Below are 17079 nucleotides of genomic sequence, written 5' to 3'. Positions count from 1 at the left end.
AATTAAAAAGTATTTAAATATTTAAAAGTTTTCCTATAGTATAAGTTTAAAAGCATTAAAATAATTGGAATGGGAAATTTTAAGAATATTTTGAAAAAATATTTATACTCCCCCCTTTTTTAGGATTTATTTATTTGAGAGAGAGAGAAAGCGTGCAGTGGGGAGGGGCAGAGGAAGGAGGAAAGAGAATGCTGAGGGCTGAGCCCGATGTGGGGCTTGATTGCATGACAGATCGTGACCTGAGCTGAAACCAAGAGTTGGATGTTAAACTGACTACACCATGAGGCACCCCCACATCCCAGTTATTAATCTGACTTTGGAGGTTTAGATATGATTGACTCAAGCTAACCTTATCCCACACCTAAAATGCTTTTCCAAGATTTTGTAGAATTTCTAGGGCTTACAGTGGTGTTTAAAATTTCTGTTTGTTTAATTTCAATTCATCCATTTCCCACTTCTTACAACACTTCTCTTCTGTCTTCTCCATGCTGTAACCACATGTAGAACTTATCCCTCTTCCTTTGATTTCTACCTTCCCCTGGGCCTTTATATTAGGCATTTGTATGTGTTCAATACTTTTCTGAAGGATGGTAGAAAGGGTTTGCCTTTAGAATACTGCCAATAATTTTAAATGGAATGTTGTCCATCTTTCTTTTTATTTTTAAAATTTTTAAAAATATTTATTTGAGGGGGAGAGAGAGAGAGCATGAGAACAAGTGGGGTAAGGAGCAGAGGGAGAGGGACAAGCAAACTCTGTCCTGAGCTTGGAGTATGACAAGTACAAGAAGTCTCACGACCCTAAGAGCTGAAATCAAGAGTCGGTTGCTTAACCGACCAAGACACCCAGGTGCTCCTCCAACTTTCTTTTTAAAAGAACTTCAGTGGGGCGTCTGGGTGGCTCAGTGGGTTAAGCCTCTGCCTTCGGCTCAGGTCATGATCTCAGGGTCCTGGGATCGAGTCCTATATTGTGCTCTCGACTCAGCAGGGAGCTTGCATCCCCCCTTCTCTCTCTCTACCTACCTCTCTGCCTACTCGTGATCTCTCTCTGTCAAATAAATAAATAAAATCTTAAAAAAAAAAAAAGACCTTCAGCACTTTACCACTTTTTCACCTTTCCTTGTCACTGATCACTACGGTCTTTCCTTGTCGTCTTTCCTTGTACTGGCGCTATACCTTCTCTGCTTTTTTAATTTTTTTCTTACTTAAGGAGAGAAGTTAAGCATTTCATCTATTTCCTAATGTCTTTGAGGCCTTACCTTCCCCACCCAAAACAATCTGACAAGATATAGTCTCTACAAAGACAGTTACCTCCCCATGAGGAATTCTGGTACCTGCTGTTAAAATAATTTCATCTCTTTCACTATTGTGGTTATAAGTGTAACTGATTAAGTAATTAATACATTAATTATCCTTATTAACTCTTCATGTTGGTTTTTTTTCCCCCCTAAGTAAAATCTTATCCTTTGGTCAGTGGTGTTGACAGCTGAGTCTTAATTGACCTTGGCTTCCTACTGGGAAACAGAAGAGTTGTGACATACTGGCATTATTAGGACATCTGATCACATTTCCATTTTATTAGGGGCAAGGAGTAAAATAACTTATATTTAAACTAGAACCTCTTCGCTAAAAAGTTAGCTTTTGTAATGAGAATGCATACATAAATACAATTCATGAAGTATAAAATTGTTCTACTTTGATAGAAGTTAACCTAATGGTCCATGAAATAGCTGTATACATGGCTGTATATAGGGTTCTGTGGGATTAGAAGACCTTAATCAAAGTCCGTGTAAGAGTTATATACTATTTACTCAAGGCAGTATGGCATAGTTGACAGGAAGAAGGCTTTTGGTTTTAGAAAAACCTGTATTAAAATTAAAACCTAGGGACGCCTGGGTGGCGCAGTGGGTTAAGCAGCTGCCTTCGGCTCAGGTCATGATCCCAGCGTCCTGGGATCGAGTCCCACATTGGGCTCCTTGCTCGGCAGGGAGCCTGCTTCTCCCTCTGCCTCTGCCTGCCATTCTGTCTGCCTGTGCTCGCTCTCTCCCCCTCTCTCTCTCTCTGACAAATAAATAAATAAAATCTTTAAAAAAAAAATTAAAACCTAAATTAAATAAAAATTGTTTAAATTTTTTAAAATTTATTATTTATTTTGAGAGAGAGCATGAGTGAGGGGGAGGGGCAGAGGGAAAGGGAAAAGCAGACTCCCTGCTGAGCAGGGAGGCTGGTGCAAGGCTCCATCCCAGGACCCTGGGTTCATGACCTGAGCCGCAGGCAGACATTTAATTGACTGAGCCACCAGGCACTCCTAAATAAAAATTCTAAATTAAAATCTGGAAGCATTTACCGTGGTAATCTTGGACATATTTGCCTTACTGAGCCTCAGTTACATCACCTATAAAATGAAGATAATGATAATGTAAAACATAACCAGCCTGGTATAGTGCCTGGTACATAGTAACTAGTCAGTACATGGTAGCAATGGAATTTTAGCAATAATTATCATTTTCATAATCCTATCATTGTGTTTATTACTGTTAAGTACTTTTCAAATGACTGGTGTCACTTCAAATTCATGTGGGTTCCCAGTGTTGCCAGCATCCTGTTTTTCCATAGTATACTCTCCATTTTCCAAAGCCGTATCATCTACTATGTCTCTGCTCTCACTTCCAACACCCTCCTCTTTTCATTCCCAGCTGTAACCTTGTTTCTTACTGAGAAAATGGAAGCCAATACAAGAGAACTTTCATATTTTCCCACCAACAAATCTATCAGTCTACCTCCTGTTGTAGTGCTACGGTCTGCCTTTCCCCTTGTTACCATGGAAGAGGGCCTGTCCTTCCATTCGTGTACAGAATCCCATGTACTTATGGACCTAGCACTTACAGCCATCCCCCTTTACTCTTCAATAATCACTTTTTACCTTTTATGCAAAGTAATTCCCATCAGCATACAGACATGCCATGGTAAGTTCTATGATAAAAAGAAATTATTTCACCTTTCCTTCATTCATATCTCCATCCAGCTTTTACTCCGTTTTTGTGTTTCCCTTAGAGAGAAGCTCCTTAAACATATCCTTCCCTTACCCAGGTTTTCATTCCTGTTACTCAGTTGAAACTGCTCTTGTCAAGGTTTACATTGACTGTGAAGTTGCCCGGTTCTCAGTCCCCACTTTCCTGGACCCCTGCGGCATTTGAACCCACCACTTCACACTTCCTGAAGTACTTCCTTCGCTCGGCCTCTGCGGTATCACCTGTTCCTGGTTTTCCTTCACCTGAACCTGTACTAGTCACTCCCTAGTTTCTTTTACTGAATCTTCTTTATTTTTCCTGACTGGATGAGTCCCAGAGCTCAATTCTTGGACCTCTTTTCTTCTCTTTCAGTTCCTAGGTAATCCCAAACAGTCTCATTGCTTTTATTATCATCTTTATAGTGATGACTCCTAAATTTATATCATAAGCCTCAATCTTCTCTGAACTCCAGACTTGCATACCTTATTGCCTATGCTACATTTTTGATTGGATATGCCATAGGTGTTCCAAACTTAGAATATTCCATCCTTTCCCCAATTTTGCTTATTTTAGGAAATAATACTTCTAGTCACTTCTAGTCAGCCAAAAATCTTGACTTTATTCTCTCACATCCTACGCATTAGCAAATTCTAACAGCTTAATATCAGTGGAGACCCGGAATCCGACCATTTCTCATCACCCTCGCATACTCTCACCACGGTCTGAGCACTACCATCTCTTGCCTCGATGATTGCAGTAGCTTCTTAACCAGTCTTCCTGCTCTGTTGTTGGCCCCTAAAACCTTTCCTTCACACAATAGAGTCATCCTTTTTAAAATGTTAATTATTTCCTTGTTTAACTTTTTCCAGTGGTTCTCCATCACATTTAGAATAAAATCTAAAAATCCTTATTATGGTCTGCAAGATGCTGAATGATTTGGCTCTTGGCAACTGTGCTGACTTCATCTTCTACCACTTTGGTCCTGCTCATCTGTTCTAGCGACAACAATCTCTTCACTAGTCTTTGAGCAAACCATGCACATTCTTGCCTTCACACTTGCTGTTCACCTGGATATTTACACGGCTTGCTCCTTTATCTCATTCAGTTCTCCACTCAAATGCCAGCTCATCATAGAAATCTTCCTGACTGTGTTCTTTGAAATAGCATCCTATTCCCCATGTCCTGCCCTCCCTCAATCTCTATTCTTTATCCCTTTTTGTTTTTCTTTGGTAGGACTTATCACTACTTGACATCTTCTATTGATTATTTTTCATACCTCTTGATGGTTAGCTCCATGAGGGCAAGGATTTGTTTTGTTCATTGCTATATCCTCAGCATCGAGAGGTTAGCTGTGGCACTCAGTGTTTGTTGAGCGAATGAATTGCTTTTTTCCCCACTCTTAACTGATCTATTTAAAAAAAAATGCTTGGAAAAAAAGCAATATTAAAAAAAATGGTGGTAAAATAGATATAAGCTACTTATTACCATCTTAACCATTTTTTAAAAAAAAGATTGTACTTGTTTATTTGACAGAGAGACAGCGAGAGAGGGAATACAAGTGGGAGCAGGAGAGGGAGAAGCCGGCTTCCCACTGAGCAGGAAACCCGATGCAGGGCTCCATCCCAGGACCACGGGGATCATGACCTGAGCTGAAGGCAGACGCTTAACAACTGAGCCTCTCAGGCACCGCATCTTAACCATTTTTAAGCATATAGTTCAGTGGCATTAAGTACATGTAAGGAGTCAAACTACCCCTCAGGTTTCTTTTAACAAATACTGAACAATTGCCTTGGGCTTGGTATAATGCTAGTGTGATAGGGACACATGAGTAGTGTCCCCCACAGTTTTATTCTTCTGGAACCAAGAACTGGAAATGTTTTACTAAGATGCCATTTCATATCTTGTCATTATGCACTGACTTTTAAAAATTTTTTTTACATTTTTAAATTTTTAAATAATTTTTTATTTTTTAATTAACATATAATGTATTATTAGCCCCAGAGGTACAGGTCTGTGAATCGCCAGGTTCACACACTTCACAGCACTCACCATAGCACATACCTCTCTCTAGCCCCCTCCCCACAGCAACCCTCAGTTTGTTTTGTGAGATTAAGGGTCTCTTATGGTTTGTCTCCCTCCTGATCCCATCTTGTTTCATTTATTCCTTTCCTACCCCCCAAAAACCCACGTTGCCTCTCAACTTCCTCAAATCAGGGAGATCATATGATAATTGTCTTTTTCTGATTGACTTATTTCGCTAATGTTCTGACATTTAAAAGTCAGGTATGTTTGGCTGTGAATTTTACTTTTTGTAGCCATTTTCTGCTTTCTCTGGCAGGGAAATTTGGTCATTTCACATTAATAGGAAAATACACATTTTTAGATAAAATTCACAAAACGTAAAATTAACCATTTTGAAGTGCAAAACTCAGTGACAGTATATTCACAGTGTTGTGCAACCTGTACCTCTATCTAGTTTCCAAACATTTTCATCAATCCAAAAGAAAACCTCATATTCATTAAGCAGTTATTTTTATTGCCTCTTCCTTCATTCCCTTGGCAGCTACCAGTCTGTGTTCTGTCTCTATAGATCTATCTCTTCTGGGATATTTCATATAAGTGAATTCATGTAATATGTGACTTTTTGTGTCTGACTTATTTCACTTAGCATAAAGTTTTCAAGGTTCATCCACATTGTACCATTTGTATCAGAATTTTCTTTTTATGGTGAAATAATAGTACATTGTATGTATATACCACAATTCATTTATCCATTCATCTGCTGATGAACATTTGAGCTGTTTCTACCTTTTGGCTATTGTGAATAGTGCTGCTGTGAACATATGTGTACATGTATTTGAGTATTTGTTTACAACTCTTTTGGGTATACACATAGGAGTGGAATTGCTGGATCATATCGTAATTCTGCATTTAACTATTGGCCAAACTATTTTCCCTAAGAGCTGCACCATTTTACATTCCCTACAGCAATGTACAAGGGTTCCTGTTTTTCCATATCCTCATTAACACTTATTATTTTCCTATTATTATTATTGTTATAGCCATCCTAGCAATCCTAGCAATCTTTATTTTACTCATTGTGGTTTTGATTACATTTCCCTAATGATTAGTGATGTTGAACATCTCTTCACATGCTTTTTGGCCATTTGTATATTTTCTTTGAAGAAAGAAAAGATAACTTTTTTTTACAACTATTATAACAATATTCTATTTGATGAAATATTCTGTTTTGGTTAACTATCTCAATTATGCCCCTAGTGAGTGCTACAAGTCAGTAAACTGTGACCTGTGAACCAAATCTAGCACACTGCCTGTTTTTATATGGCCTGCAAGCTAAGCATAGCTGGAGGAAAATAAAAAGAAGAATATTTCATGTCACATAAAAATGATATGAAATTCCAGTTTCAATGTCTATAATAAAAAAAGTTTAGTTGGAACACACAGCCACACCCATTCATTTATGTTTTGTCTGTGACTTCTTTTACACTAGACCAGCACAGTCAGATAATTGTAATTGAGACCATATAGCCCCCAAAGCTTAAGATATTAATATATTATCTGGTTCTTTACAGAAAAAGTTGGCCTACTCTATCTTCTTCTACTCAGGTTGCTATAACAGAAACACTATAGAGTGGCTAGCTTATAAATAACAGAAATTTATTTCTCACAGTTCTGGAGGCTGAGAAGCCTCAGATCAAGGCACAGTAAATTCAATGTCTGGTGAGAACATGCCCTCTGGTTCATAGATGGCCATCTTCCTGCTATCTCTCATATGGCAGAAGGGATGAGGGAGTTCTCTGGGATCTCTTTTACAAGGGCACTGATATCATTCATAAAGTTCCACTCTCATGACCTACTGACCTCCAGAAATTGCAGCTTTCTAACACCACCACATTGGGGTTAGGTTTCAACCTATGAATTTCAGGGAGATAAACATTCAGTCTATTGAAATCTATATTAGAAAGTCGTTGTTCTTAGCTTCTGATCCTTGATGACCAGAGAAGCCCTTAAGAGATAAGGAGGTACTTTTGAGGAGGGCTCAAAATTGACTAATGTTTAGTTTAGTTCTCAGAGATGACCAAATGTTTTAAATTTTGATACTAAACTCCAAGATTAAAGTAATAATGACAGGAACTAAATGTGAAATTCCTAAAGTATCACTTCAATTTCAACTATCATTATTATTATGAGTATCTCCCCTCAATAGGGTTTCAACTTCCCCAATGTATTATTTATGATAAAAACAAAGAAATTTCATGAAATCGCTTCTCCTTTCCCTCCAAATTCTGAAATACTATGATTCTAACATTATCTATTGGACTATCATTATATTGTTCAATATCTCATTGAATAGGGCATCCTATATTCCAGAACTTCTCAGTGCCCTTCTGTAACTGAATTATTTTGAAAATGTGGTGCGTCTGCCTGACTTAAGTAGAAGCATCTTCTCACGCTTCAAGCTTTCTTAGAATTTCTTTCAAATAAGAGACTTCAAGTTGATTAAATATCCAGATTATATTGATTTTAATAGATGTGTGTTTTGTTAGAAAGAGATTGTCAATCACAATCATTGCCATGCTGTGTGTAGGCTTTTTGAGCACATATTAACTTAAAGAAATGCTCAGTCATGCTCCTCCAATTTCTGTAATGCTATCACCCTAAACTGGATATACCCAAATATTGATCTTATGGTAAAAATCTATACTCATTTCTGTTTTGATGGGGTATTTACTTTCTGGTTAAGGGAAAGTGAATGTTTATAAGCAAAGTTCTATCCATTCCTAAAGAAAGGACTTACCATTTTGTAGCTGTTGGATTATGGATGAGACTTCATTAAGACAATAATCCCCAAACCCTGAGGGTGCTCTCAGTAGGGATTAACATTCCCAAACAAGTAGATGCAATGCTCTTCTCCCTCAAGGCCTTTCAGCTCTCAAACCAACTGAGCTACTGTAATCCCCAAATACTTACCTTCTTGGATGAGTACGCAAGCTTCTCTTTCTAAATGAAGTCATATAAACGTCTAGTATCACCCAGCTAGTCTATGTCTTTTTGTATTTTTATTGGTCTCTATACTCTTAACTCCTTAACCAGCTGCTTTGTTAATGAAGGAAGCTCACTTTGATAAAACTACTATGTTTTGATGCCCGTTATTGGAAGCCACGTGCCAAATGCTAATTTAAAGCCAGTCATGAAGGGTAAGAGAGTTTGTTGTACACATTCATTTATATAACTCATTCTGAGGCTGTTACACAGCCACCTAGGCTAGTGTGTGTGTGTGTGTGTGTGTGTGTGTTGTTGTTGTTGTTGGTTTTTTTAAAGATTTTACTTATATATTATATATTTGAGAGATAGAGCACAAGTAAGCAGAGCAGTAGGCAGAGGGAGAGGGAGAAGCAGGCTCCCCACTGAGCAGAGAGCCTGATGCAGGGCTGAATCCCAGGACCCTGGGATCATGACCTGAGTGGAAGGCAGATGCTTAACCAACTGAGCCACCCAGGTGCCCCTGGGCTATTGCTTTTTCAAGTATGCCTGTCTGTGATGTGTTCTTGTCCATGATTTGAACTTACCAATATGATAAAATCTTAAAAAAAAAACCAAAAAGGTTTTTTTGCTGCTGTTCTTCAGTCTGCCTCCCCATGTGAAATCTGTAGTGGCTTTACTAACCTTTTATTTTTTTAAAAATTTTATTTATTTATTTGACACAGAGAGAGAGAAATCACAAGTAGGCAGAGAGGCAAGCAGAGGGAGAGGGAGAAGCAGGCTTCCTGCCGAGAAGGGAGCCTGATGAGGGGCTTGATCCCAGGACCCTGAGATCATGACCAGAGCTGAAGGCAGACACTTAATGACTTGCCACCCAGGTGCCCAGTGGCTTTACTAGCATTTACCTTAAATTTGTTCTTTATATATGGCCTGTCTTTCTTCTGACACGGAGCTGAGGTGTTTAGAGAATGTTCATCGTTAGGTATTATCCTTCATCTTTGGGGCAGCTTTTAGAAATCCTGATGCCTAGGTAGCACTCCACACCAATTAAAAGCAGAATGTTGCAGTAGGAACCAGAAGCATCAGTATTTTTTAAAAGATCCCTAGGTGATTCCAGTGTGCCACAAGGTTGAGAAACCACTGGCTTTACTTATTAACCATTTGGCTTAGAGTAGAGTTTCTTGCTTCTGGTAGCAGTTTACTCCTCAGGATCAATTAAGTGACCTGATAATAATGTACTTTAACTATTTGAAAAAAAGATGTTATATAAATATGAGACTGATTTTTATTGTTATATAGACTGAAAAGGAGCACTCTTTTATGGTAAAATATACATAACATGAAATTTAGCATGTTAAACATTTTGTACACTTAAGTGGCATGAAGCACATTCCTGTTGTTCTCTACCATCACCACCATCCATCTCCAGAGCTTTTATCATCTTCTTAAACTGAAACTGTGTCCATTCAGTAACTCCCATAATAGCCTATAGCCCATGGCAGCCACCATGCCACTTTTTGTCTCTACAAATTTGACTGCTCTGGGTACTCGTACAGTGGAATTACACAGTATTTGTCTTTTTGTGACTGACTTATTTGAATTAGCGTAATATCTTCAAGACTCAGCTGTGTTTTAGCATGTGTCAGAATTTCCTGATTTTTTTATTTTTTAAAAGATTTTATTTATTTATTTGAGAGAGAGAGAAAGAGAGAGAGAGGTCACAAGTAGGCAGAGAGGCAGGCAGAGAGAGAGGGGGAAACAGGCTCCCCACTGAGCAGAGAGCCCGATGCGGGCCCCGATCCCAGACCCTAAGATCATGACCTGAGCTGAAGGCAGAGGCTTAACCCACTGAGCCACCCAGGCGCCCAAATTTCCTGATTTTTTAAGGCTAATTAATACTCCACTGTATGTATATACCACATTTTGTTTATCCACTCATCTGTCCTTGGACATTTGGACTGTTTCCATCTTTTGGTTATTGTGAATAATGTTGTTATGATCATGGATGAACAAGAACTGAATTTTAAGTGATAAATGAGACGCTCATCTGGGTAAATTGCTTGCTCTTTCTTTTTTTTTTTTTTTTTAATTTTGTTTATTTATTTGAGAAAGAGAAAGGCAGTGAGAGAAAGCAGGGGTGGGGAGTAGAGGGGGACCAGCAGACTTCCTGCTGAGCAGGGAGCCCAATGTGGGGCTCGATTCTAGGACCCTGGGATCATAACCTGAGCCAAAGGCAGATGCTTAACCTGTTCAACAAGGGAACAGGTGCCCCAGATCACTTGTTCTTTATGGATAGGTTGTAGTGTTGTTCACCAGATGAGTTCACCTGCCCCTAGTGACTGGTTTTCCTTTTACAAAATATGGTAAAAGTAGTTACTGTTCTTTATGCTTTCTGGATTCTCTCAAATACAATAGTAGAATTATTTTATCGAATTAGGTCTCTTGCCTACTCTGTTGGTCAATTCCACAAAAGCTGTGTTCTAGAAATATAATGATAAAAGTCTGTATCTAGAATTAAATCAAGAAATCATGCTTTATAGTTTAGTTTAATTCCGAAGGGCTACTACAGCAATATTTAAGCTTCAAAACAAACCTGAAAGGGGTTCCCTGGTCTAGAAGTTATAAACCAGAAGTGTGTATGTTGCTCTAGAAGCTGCAAACTAATTAGCTTGGGTCTGAAGCCACATTAGGGTCTTTTTACTTCTGCCTGTGTTACTCAGGTACGTTAGCTCTACTTCTATACATGATCTTAGTTTTTTGTCTTACAAAATCTACTACATGAGCTAAGAGTTCACTTTTTAGTTCTTTCCTTTTTTTTTTTTTTTTTTTAAGATTTGTTTATTTATTTTAGGAGGGATGGGGCAACGGGAGAGGGAGAGAGAAACCCAAGCAGACTGCACTGAGCTTAGAGTCAGAGGTGGGGCCCTGAGGTAGCAACCCAGAGATCACAACCTGAGCCAAAATAAGAGTTGGGTGCTTAACCGAGTGCGCCACCTAGGCGCCCTTAGTTCTTTCCATTCTTGGTGAACCAACTCTCTTTGTCTCTTACTTCCATGAAGGGTATGTTTCTTTTTTACAGAGAATTCAGATGGGTTTTTCTACAAGAGAGCAGCTGTGTTGTCAGTAAGTGGAAATTTTATGGAGTCAATCAACTTTGGAAAAATAGTGATTACTTATTTTAACACTGTATTTCTGAAGACACGACTTTTTCATATTCCCACAAGCCACCCACCCACTCATTGTTATAATATCAAAGAAATGAATTTTTGTGTGTGTGTATATTTCACTTTGATCCCTTTGACACCTTTCCTTAATTTTTCACTTAAAAGGCAGTTGAAATGAAAAGAGGCAGCTACATCACTGAAAAGATATAAACTGTACACTTTGTTGGTCTCATTGGGTTAACAACTGGGCTGCGTCTGTGTGCTCTAGAGGTAAAAGGAATGACCGAAAATTGAGAATCTGATGAGATAGTATAATTTTAGATCCAATTCTACATTTAAACATGAGCAACTTGTTCTTCTTGTCTGAAGACTTACCTGTCGAGCTCTACAATCCAAGAGGCTAAGAGTGAGTAAACAAACCTTCTTTCTTTCTAGATCTTCATCTGCTGGTGGACGTGGCCTGCAAGCAGGAGCACTTTCCAAAGGAGGAAGAATTAAAAGAGTGAGGAACGGATGACAAATGTGACATTGTGCACTAGCTTAGCTGGAGGCAGACTAGCCTTGCACATGACACACTGTTGGGATTTTTTCAGTTCTGTTAAGGAAAAAAAAAAGTATTTTTGTTTTGTTAATTGAGAATTTTGTTAATTGAGAATTGGAACTTTGGTATTTACTACAGCTGTTTCAGATTATTTACCTTGACAAACTACTAAACATCAAGCAGCCTTTTTTTTTTTTTTTTTTTTTTCTTTTTGCTGCCCAGATCCCTTTCAAATGAAAAGTCCTGGCCTTCTGTTACAGTCCAGAAGCATCTAAAAGCTGCCGCATCTCTGTGCTGGAGAATCATCTGTGTGTGTGCTGCTTTGCTATCTTGCCGTTCTCAAACTGTAGTCAGCACAACGCCAGTGGGGAGCTCAGTCTATCTGTTTCAAGTCACAGTGTGATCCTTCTAGAGAAGATTGTGTGAGAAACAAAGGCATGTGAGGTCACCAAGATCACAGGTCTAAATGGGTCAGGAATTCCAGGGAAGAAACTCTGAGAAAGAGCTAATTTTCTAAGTGATTAACCAGGAAATGCTCTTACTTCCTAACCCAGCATTCTGTTTCAAAAGCAAGGCGACTTGGACCATCCATCACACTTAACAGCCCCTGATTCTTTTATATTAATGGGAGCATTCTTCTATTTTCATATCTTTCTTTAATTTTAACGATACATTATCATAAATGGTAAGAAGGTTTTGTTGTATATCACTTATTTAAGTGTCTTCTAAAGAAAAGTATTTGTTTATTATATTTATAAATGCTGGTAGATTTTAAAGTTTTAAAGCTTTGTATTTTTATTAATATTGCAGGATAGAAGGATAAAGGATGCATGTGTAAGATATTTATTTTGAAGGGGAAATGTGTGAACAAAAACAGTAAGAGATTTAACACTGTTTTTTTGCATTAGCTTTTTATATTAAGTACATATAAATTCTCATCTATATGAGATATTGTGTGCAAATTTTGGGAAAAACTGATTAGTAGTCATTTAACAGAAACTGTATACCTCTGATGTTCTTAATACTTTATGTCTGGTTTAAGCTTCTGAGAGAATTTTAGATAGTGGGATAGACCATAACATTTTTATTTTATCCCCTCTGTAGGATTCTAAATTCAAATAGTAGGACTGTGGGACTGGTTTTTAGGAGAGGTATCTTGGGTATCCACTTTCTGTGGTTGATCCCTCACTTGCTCATCCAATGACAGCAAGAAACTGTCTGATTTTAAAGTCTTTTAAACTGGCTAGAACTTCCTTATTGGGTTCTGTTTCAGTTGTCCTAATAAGAATTGCAGGGACAAAAGGAAAGCCTAGGAATATGAAACTAATTAAAAAGAAAAGGCACTTAGTGATATGACATAAATACTATGCTACTCTTCGTGGGTGTAACAATTTGTTTCTTAAATTGCATTGCACCTTCCCAGTGATGTCAAACCATAGAAACATTACAGAGATAGTAGTTTTTCCAAAATGGATGAGTTCTGTATTGGTATGCAGTGACTCAGTTTAGATATGAAAGTAGATTCTGAAAAGTGACCTGTTTGGTCCATCTGATTAGACTATTCGATGTCCATGTGATGGGCATTTACTCATCTTTATTAGCAAGGTTTAAAAGATGAACAAATTATCAAGACTCCTCCATCTTTTGGCCTGACTATGTATTTTGGCAGAGTATGTGAAGAGGAGACCCAATTTCCAAATGAAGGAACTTTGCCTTTTCGCTGTCATGTTGAGAAGCTGATAAACTGTATAGGAGACATTCCTTCCCTTAATATGCCTTTTTAGCTTTTTGTATGTTGAAAGAAATAATATCTTTTGAGGAACATGTGTCAAGCAGAAACCTTGGCATGGATTTGGTTTCAGTGGTTTAAAGCTTAATTAATGAAATACCTTTATCAGCTTCCCAAACTTTTTTATATATGAATACAACAGACCAAGGAGCTGGATCTCCTGCTTTGCTCACATGCCTGCTACCTATCAACTAAAGCTATCATCACTGACTTGGGGAAAATGGCAAAAGGTAAAATAAAATCTTTGTGTGAATTAGCCAGTAGGGTCTGATACATATGAACAAGGTTTCTGACTAGGACCTCAGTATTTCAGCACCTTAAGCACGATAAATTTCAATCAGTCAACAATAAAGTGAGTATTTCAACTGGATTTGTCTTGCTTGTTTTTACTGTTTTATTGGTGATCAGTAGAGATCTCAGTCATCTTAGCAAAATTTAAAAAAGAATGTATTCTGTTTTTCAAAGAATCTGACTTTAAATAAAAAGTGTCAGGGTTTTTTTTTTTTTCCCATTTGCAATTGAATAGCAGATGAATCTTTCAAATGCCATTAGGAATATGGACATTTCTTGGACATGTTTATAAAAAAACCTGTTTTTTTTTTTTTTTAAGGAAAAGGATGAGTAGTCTTCAGTAACTTTAGACAATCCAGATGTGGAAATAGATCCTGAAGGATGATCTTTCTCATGGGTAAGATTAGGTGGTTGATGTCAGTGAGATGAACATTTCATTACCACAGTAATGACATCTTTATGACATCTCTGTGGAAGTTGTGGTATATCAACCCCTGAAGGATAAGCAAGAGAATAATTTCTCTTGCTTGTCAATTCTGGTGACCTAGTAAACACAATATATCAGTGCAATAAACTACGTAGGGCTGTTTGGTTTGATCCTGAGTATCTCATGGGAGACCCAGGTTCACAATACATATTAGCATCATTCCTAGATCATGCAGTTTCCTTGAGAGAGGGAAACCACATCTATTTTTATTTTCCTTCTTTTAACTAAGTGTGTATATTAACTCTTAGGTTTGTTTAGGTCTCTTAACTCCTTTGCAAGTTTCAAGCATGAACAGGTGAGGCAAAGTCCATTGGTAGGAGATATTTTTGCATCTATTAAATATACAGTAATGTATATTTTGCATTATTTATGCTCTACTATTACACAATATATATAAAATAAAAAATATAAAACCATAGAAGTTTTTTTTTTTTTAAGATTTTATTTATTTATTTGACAGAGAGAGATCGCAGGTAGGCAGAGAGAGAGGAGGAAGCAGGCTCCCTGCGGAGCAGAGAGCCAGATGTGGGGCTCGATCCCAGGATCCTGGGATCATGACCTGAGCCAAAGGCAGAGGCTTTAACCCACTGAGCCACCCAGGTGCCCCAAAACCATAGAAGTTTTTAAAAAATTTGTTTGAAAAGAGCTGTAAAGGTCTATAGTTACATTGTGTTCTTAAGGTCCAACCAATAAAGAGAACGTGCTAAATTAAGAATTTATTTTAGAGCTTATTTCTCAGCTCTGTGTCAATTATTAGGCCAAAATTGCCAAAATTATTCCTATAAACCTTTTTTAGGGAAAAAATGTTCAAGGTAAAGAAAGCACTCATACCTTTTTGCTCTAGAGGCATTATGTCAGCTCAAAGTTTTATAACCAACCTACAATGCAATTATTGTTAGCCACATTTTACAGATGATCAATTTATATACTCTCATTTGTACAACTAAAACATTTTTAGTCTTCTGTGCTTCTTACCACAACTAAAATTTCAGTGTAAAAGCAATCTAAGTGTGCACTTCAATATGTTAACCACGTTCACATTGTACTTTTATACAGTTTGGAGAGATTGTTGGCAATAGGTCAAAAATAAATTGGACACAGTCCAATAAAATCTGGAAAATTTGAAAATTCAAATTTTAGACACATATATTAGAAACTTTTGCATTCTCATGACAAGGTAACTAAAAGGGGTAGAGTTCACGGTTGTGGTAATTAGCCAAGAATTGGTTTTCTTTTTGCCTACACACTTCTTATGAAGCATATATATTTTACTCCTTTGCCTGTGTTGATGGCAGACTTCCTCGCAATCTTACATTGAGGGCATGGGTGTGATCCATAGTATTATTTCATTCTCCAATGACGTGAGAAGTAAATAAGAGGTTCCAGGCCTCTGATACCAGCTTGATCTAAAAAGCTCCATACAGGCACAGTTTAGAAAAGAGCTGCTGAATTTAAATACGTAAAAAGCTGAAGCAAAACTATGTGTAAAATGGACAGGATTCTTGCTGGTGTAGCAGACATGAGACAGCAATAAGGGCTACAGCACTGGATCACTTCATCCTGGCATTGTGCCCTTTCTAGACACTAAAACCCGAAAAGAGCAGAAACGAAACCCCTTTGAACTTATTTGCATAGTCTTGTGTCTGCTCTTTCATGTTCTGGGTTTTCACTGTTTTATTCTCTTTATTTCCTCATACGACCATTTATGTTCTCCTGGTTGCAGAAGCTGCTTAGATGTATGGGTGAGTGGACTTGATTTACATGCGGTAGCTTGCTTACCAGGACCAAGTTAGAGCATTGAATTGGATGCAGTTTGGCTGTGGCTCCATAGAGGGCGTAGAGGAGCCGAGAGAGCAGAGAGCAAAAGAACGTGCCTGGCTCCGTGAGTGTGCGCGCACTCAAGCCCTTGCCCTCCAGTCAGCCAGGAGGAGGGGCGGGTTGCCTCTAGCTGCTCCACCCTCACTTTGTGTCAGCAGGTAGAGAGCGTGATTGCAGGCCCAGGGGAGGGAGTCAGAGCTAGAACACCAATTACAAACCACAGGCTTCCTCCTCTAGGGAGTTGATCCAGAATTGTCTTTCTGGAAGGGAAGCACTCGAATCTTTCCGAACTTTCCAAGTCCATCCGTGATTCAGAGATACTGCTTTCTCCCTCTGGGATTTTCTGTGTTCCTGGTAGTGAATTGTTGCTGATGTATTTGCTACTTTGCTCCTTTTCTCTCTCAAGATTTGATCATTTTATATGTTGTTCGGGGAGAAAAAGAACATTTGTTAGAAAGGAGATTTCAGAAATGATTTTGGATCCTCTATAAGTGCTTTTTAGAGTTCTTGGGAACAGTAGCTCTAAGCCTGGAGTAAATGTTTGCCTTTGACCTGCATGGATTACTTTTTCAGGCTGCGGAATTTCTCGGCACCTACCTGCAGTGTGGGGCCCTTGATCTGGTTGCAGAGTGAGAAGGTGGAAGAATAAGCTGTACTTGGTTAAGCAGTTGAAACCTTTTTTGAGCAGGACCTATAAAAGCATAATTGAATTTCTTTCACCCCCGTGGATTCCAGTGGGCCCGACAGCGTAACAGGTTTGCAGATTTCTTTTGAAATTCTTATTTTTCTCCCTCTGCCTCAGCAAAAGAGAAGGATCTATATAACAGGTTCATGTTCAATTGCTTGGCTTTTCAGCACTTATTCCGAAGACTTTATAAGATTTTTTTTAACTTGACCTCTGAACACGGCAGGCTTTATGGTTGAAGTGCATTTATGTTTACTTAAGGGTACACACTTTAATATCTTAGAACTAAAGT

At 38.2% G+C, this 17079-nt stretch overlaps 2 protein-coding genes across 2 annotated transcripts in view; both read left to right on the top strand.

Annotated features, from left to right (window-relative positions):
• The window catches only part of HSF5 (heat shock transcription factor 5), a 45963-nt gene extending 34281 nt beyond the window's left edge, over positions 1–11682 (top strand). The window contains exon 6 of the mRNA XM_059380353.1: positions 11612–11682. Within this exon, the coding sequence (XP_059236336.1) occupies positions 11612–11682 (71 nt within the window). The remainder of the gene's footprint in view (positions 1–11611) is intronic.
• A 4608-nt stretch (positions 11683–16290) lies between these two features.
• RNF43 (ring finger protein 43) overlaps positions 16291–17079 on the top strand; it is a 64023-nt gene continuing 63234 nt past the window's right edge. The window contains exon 1 of the mRNA XM_059378818.1: positions 16291–16857. The gene's annotated coding sequence lies outside the window, so the exon portion shown is untranslated. The remainder of the gene's footprint in view (positions 16858–17079) is intronic.

The sequence above is a fragment of the Mustela nigripes genome, chromosome 16, assembly GCF_022355385.1.
Source record: "Mustela nigripes isolate SB6536 chromosome 16, MUSNIG.SB6536, whole genome shotgun sequence".
NCBI lineage: Eukaryota > Metazoa > Chordata > Mammalia > Carnivora > Mustelidae > Mustela > Mustela nigripes.
This window is presented reverse-complemented; position numbering and strand designations above follow the sequence as displayed.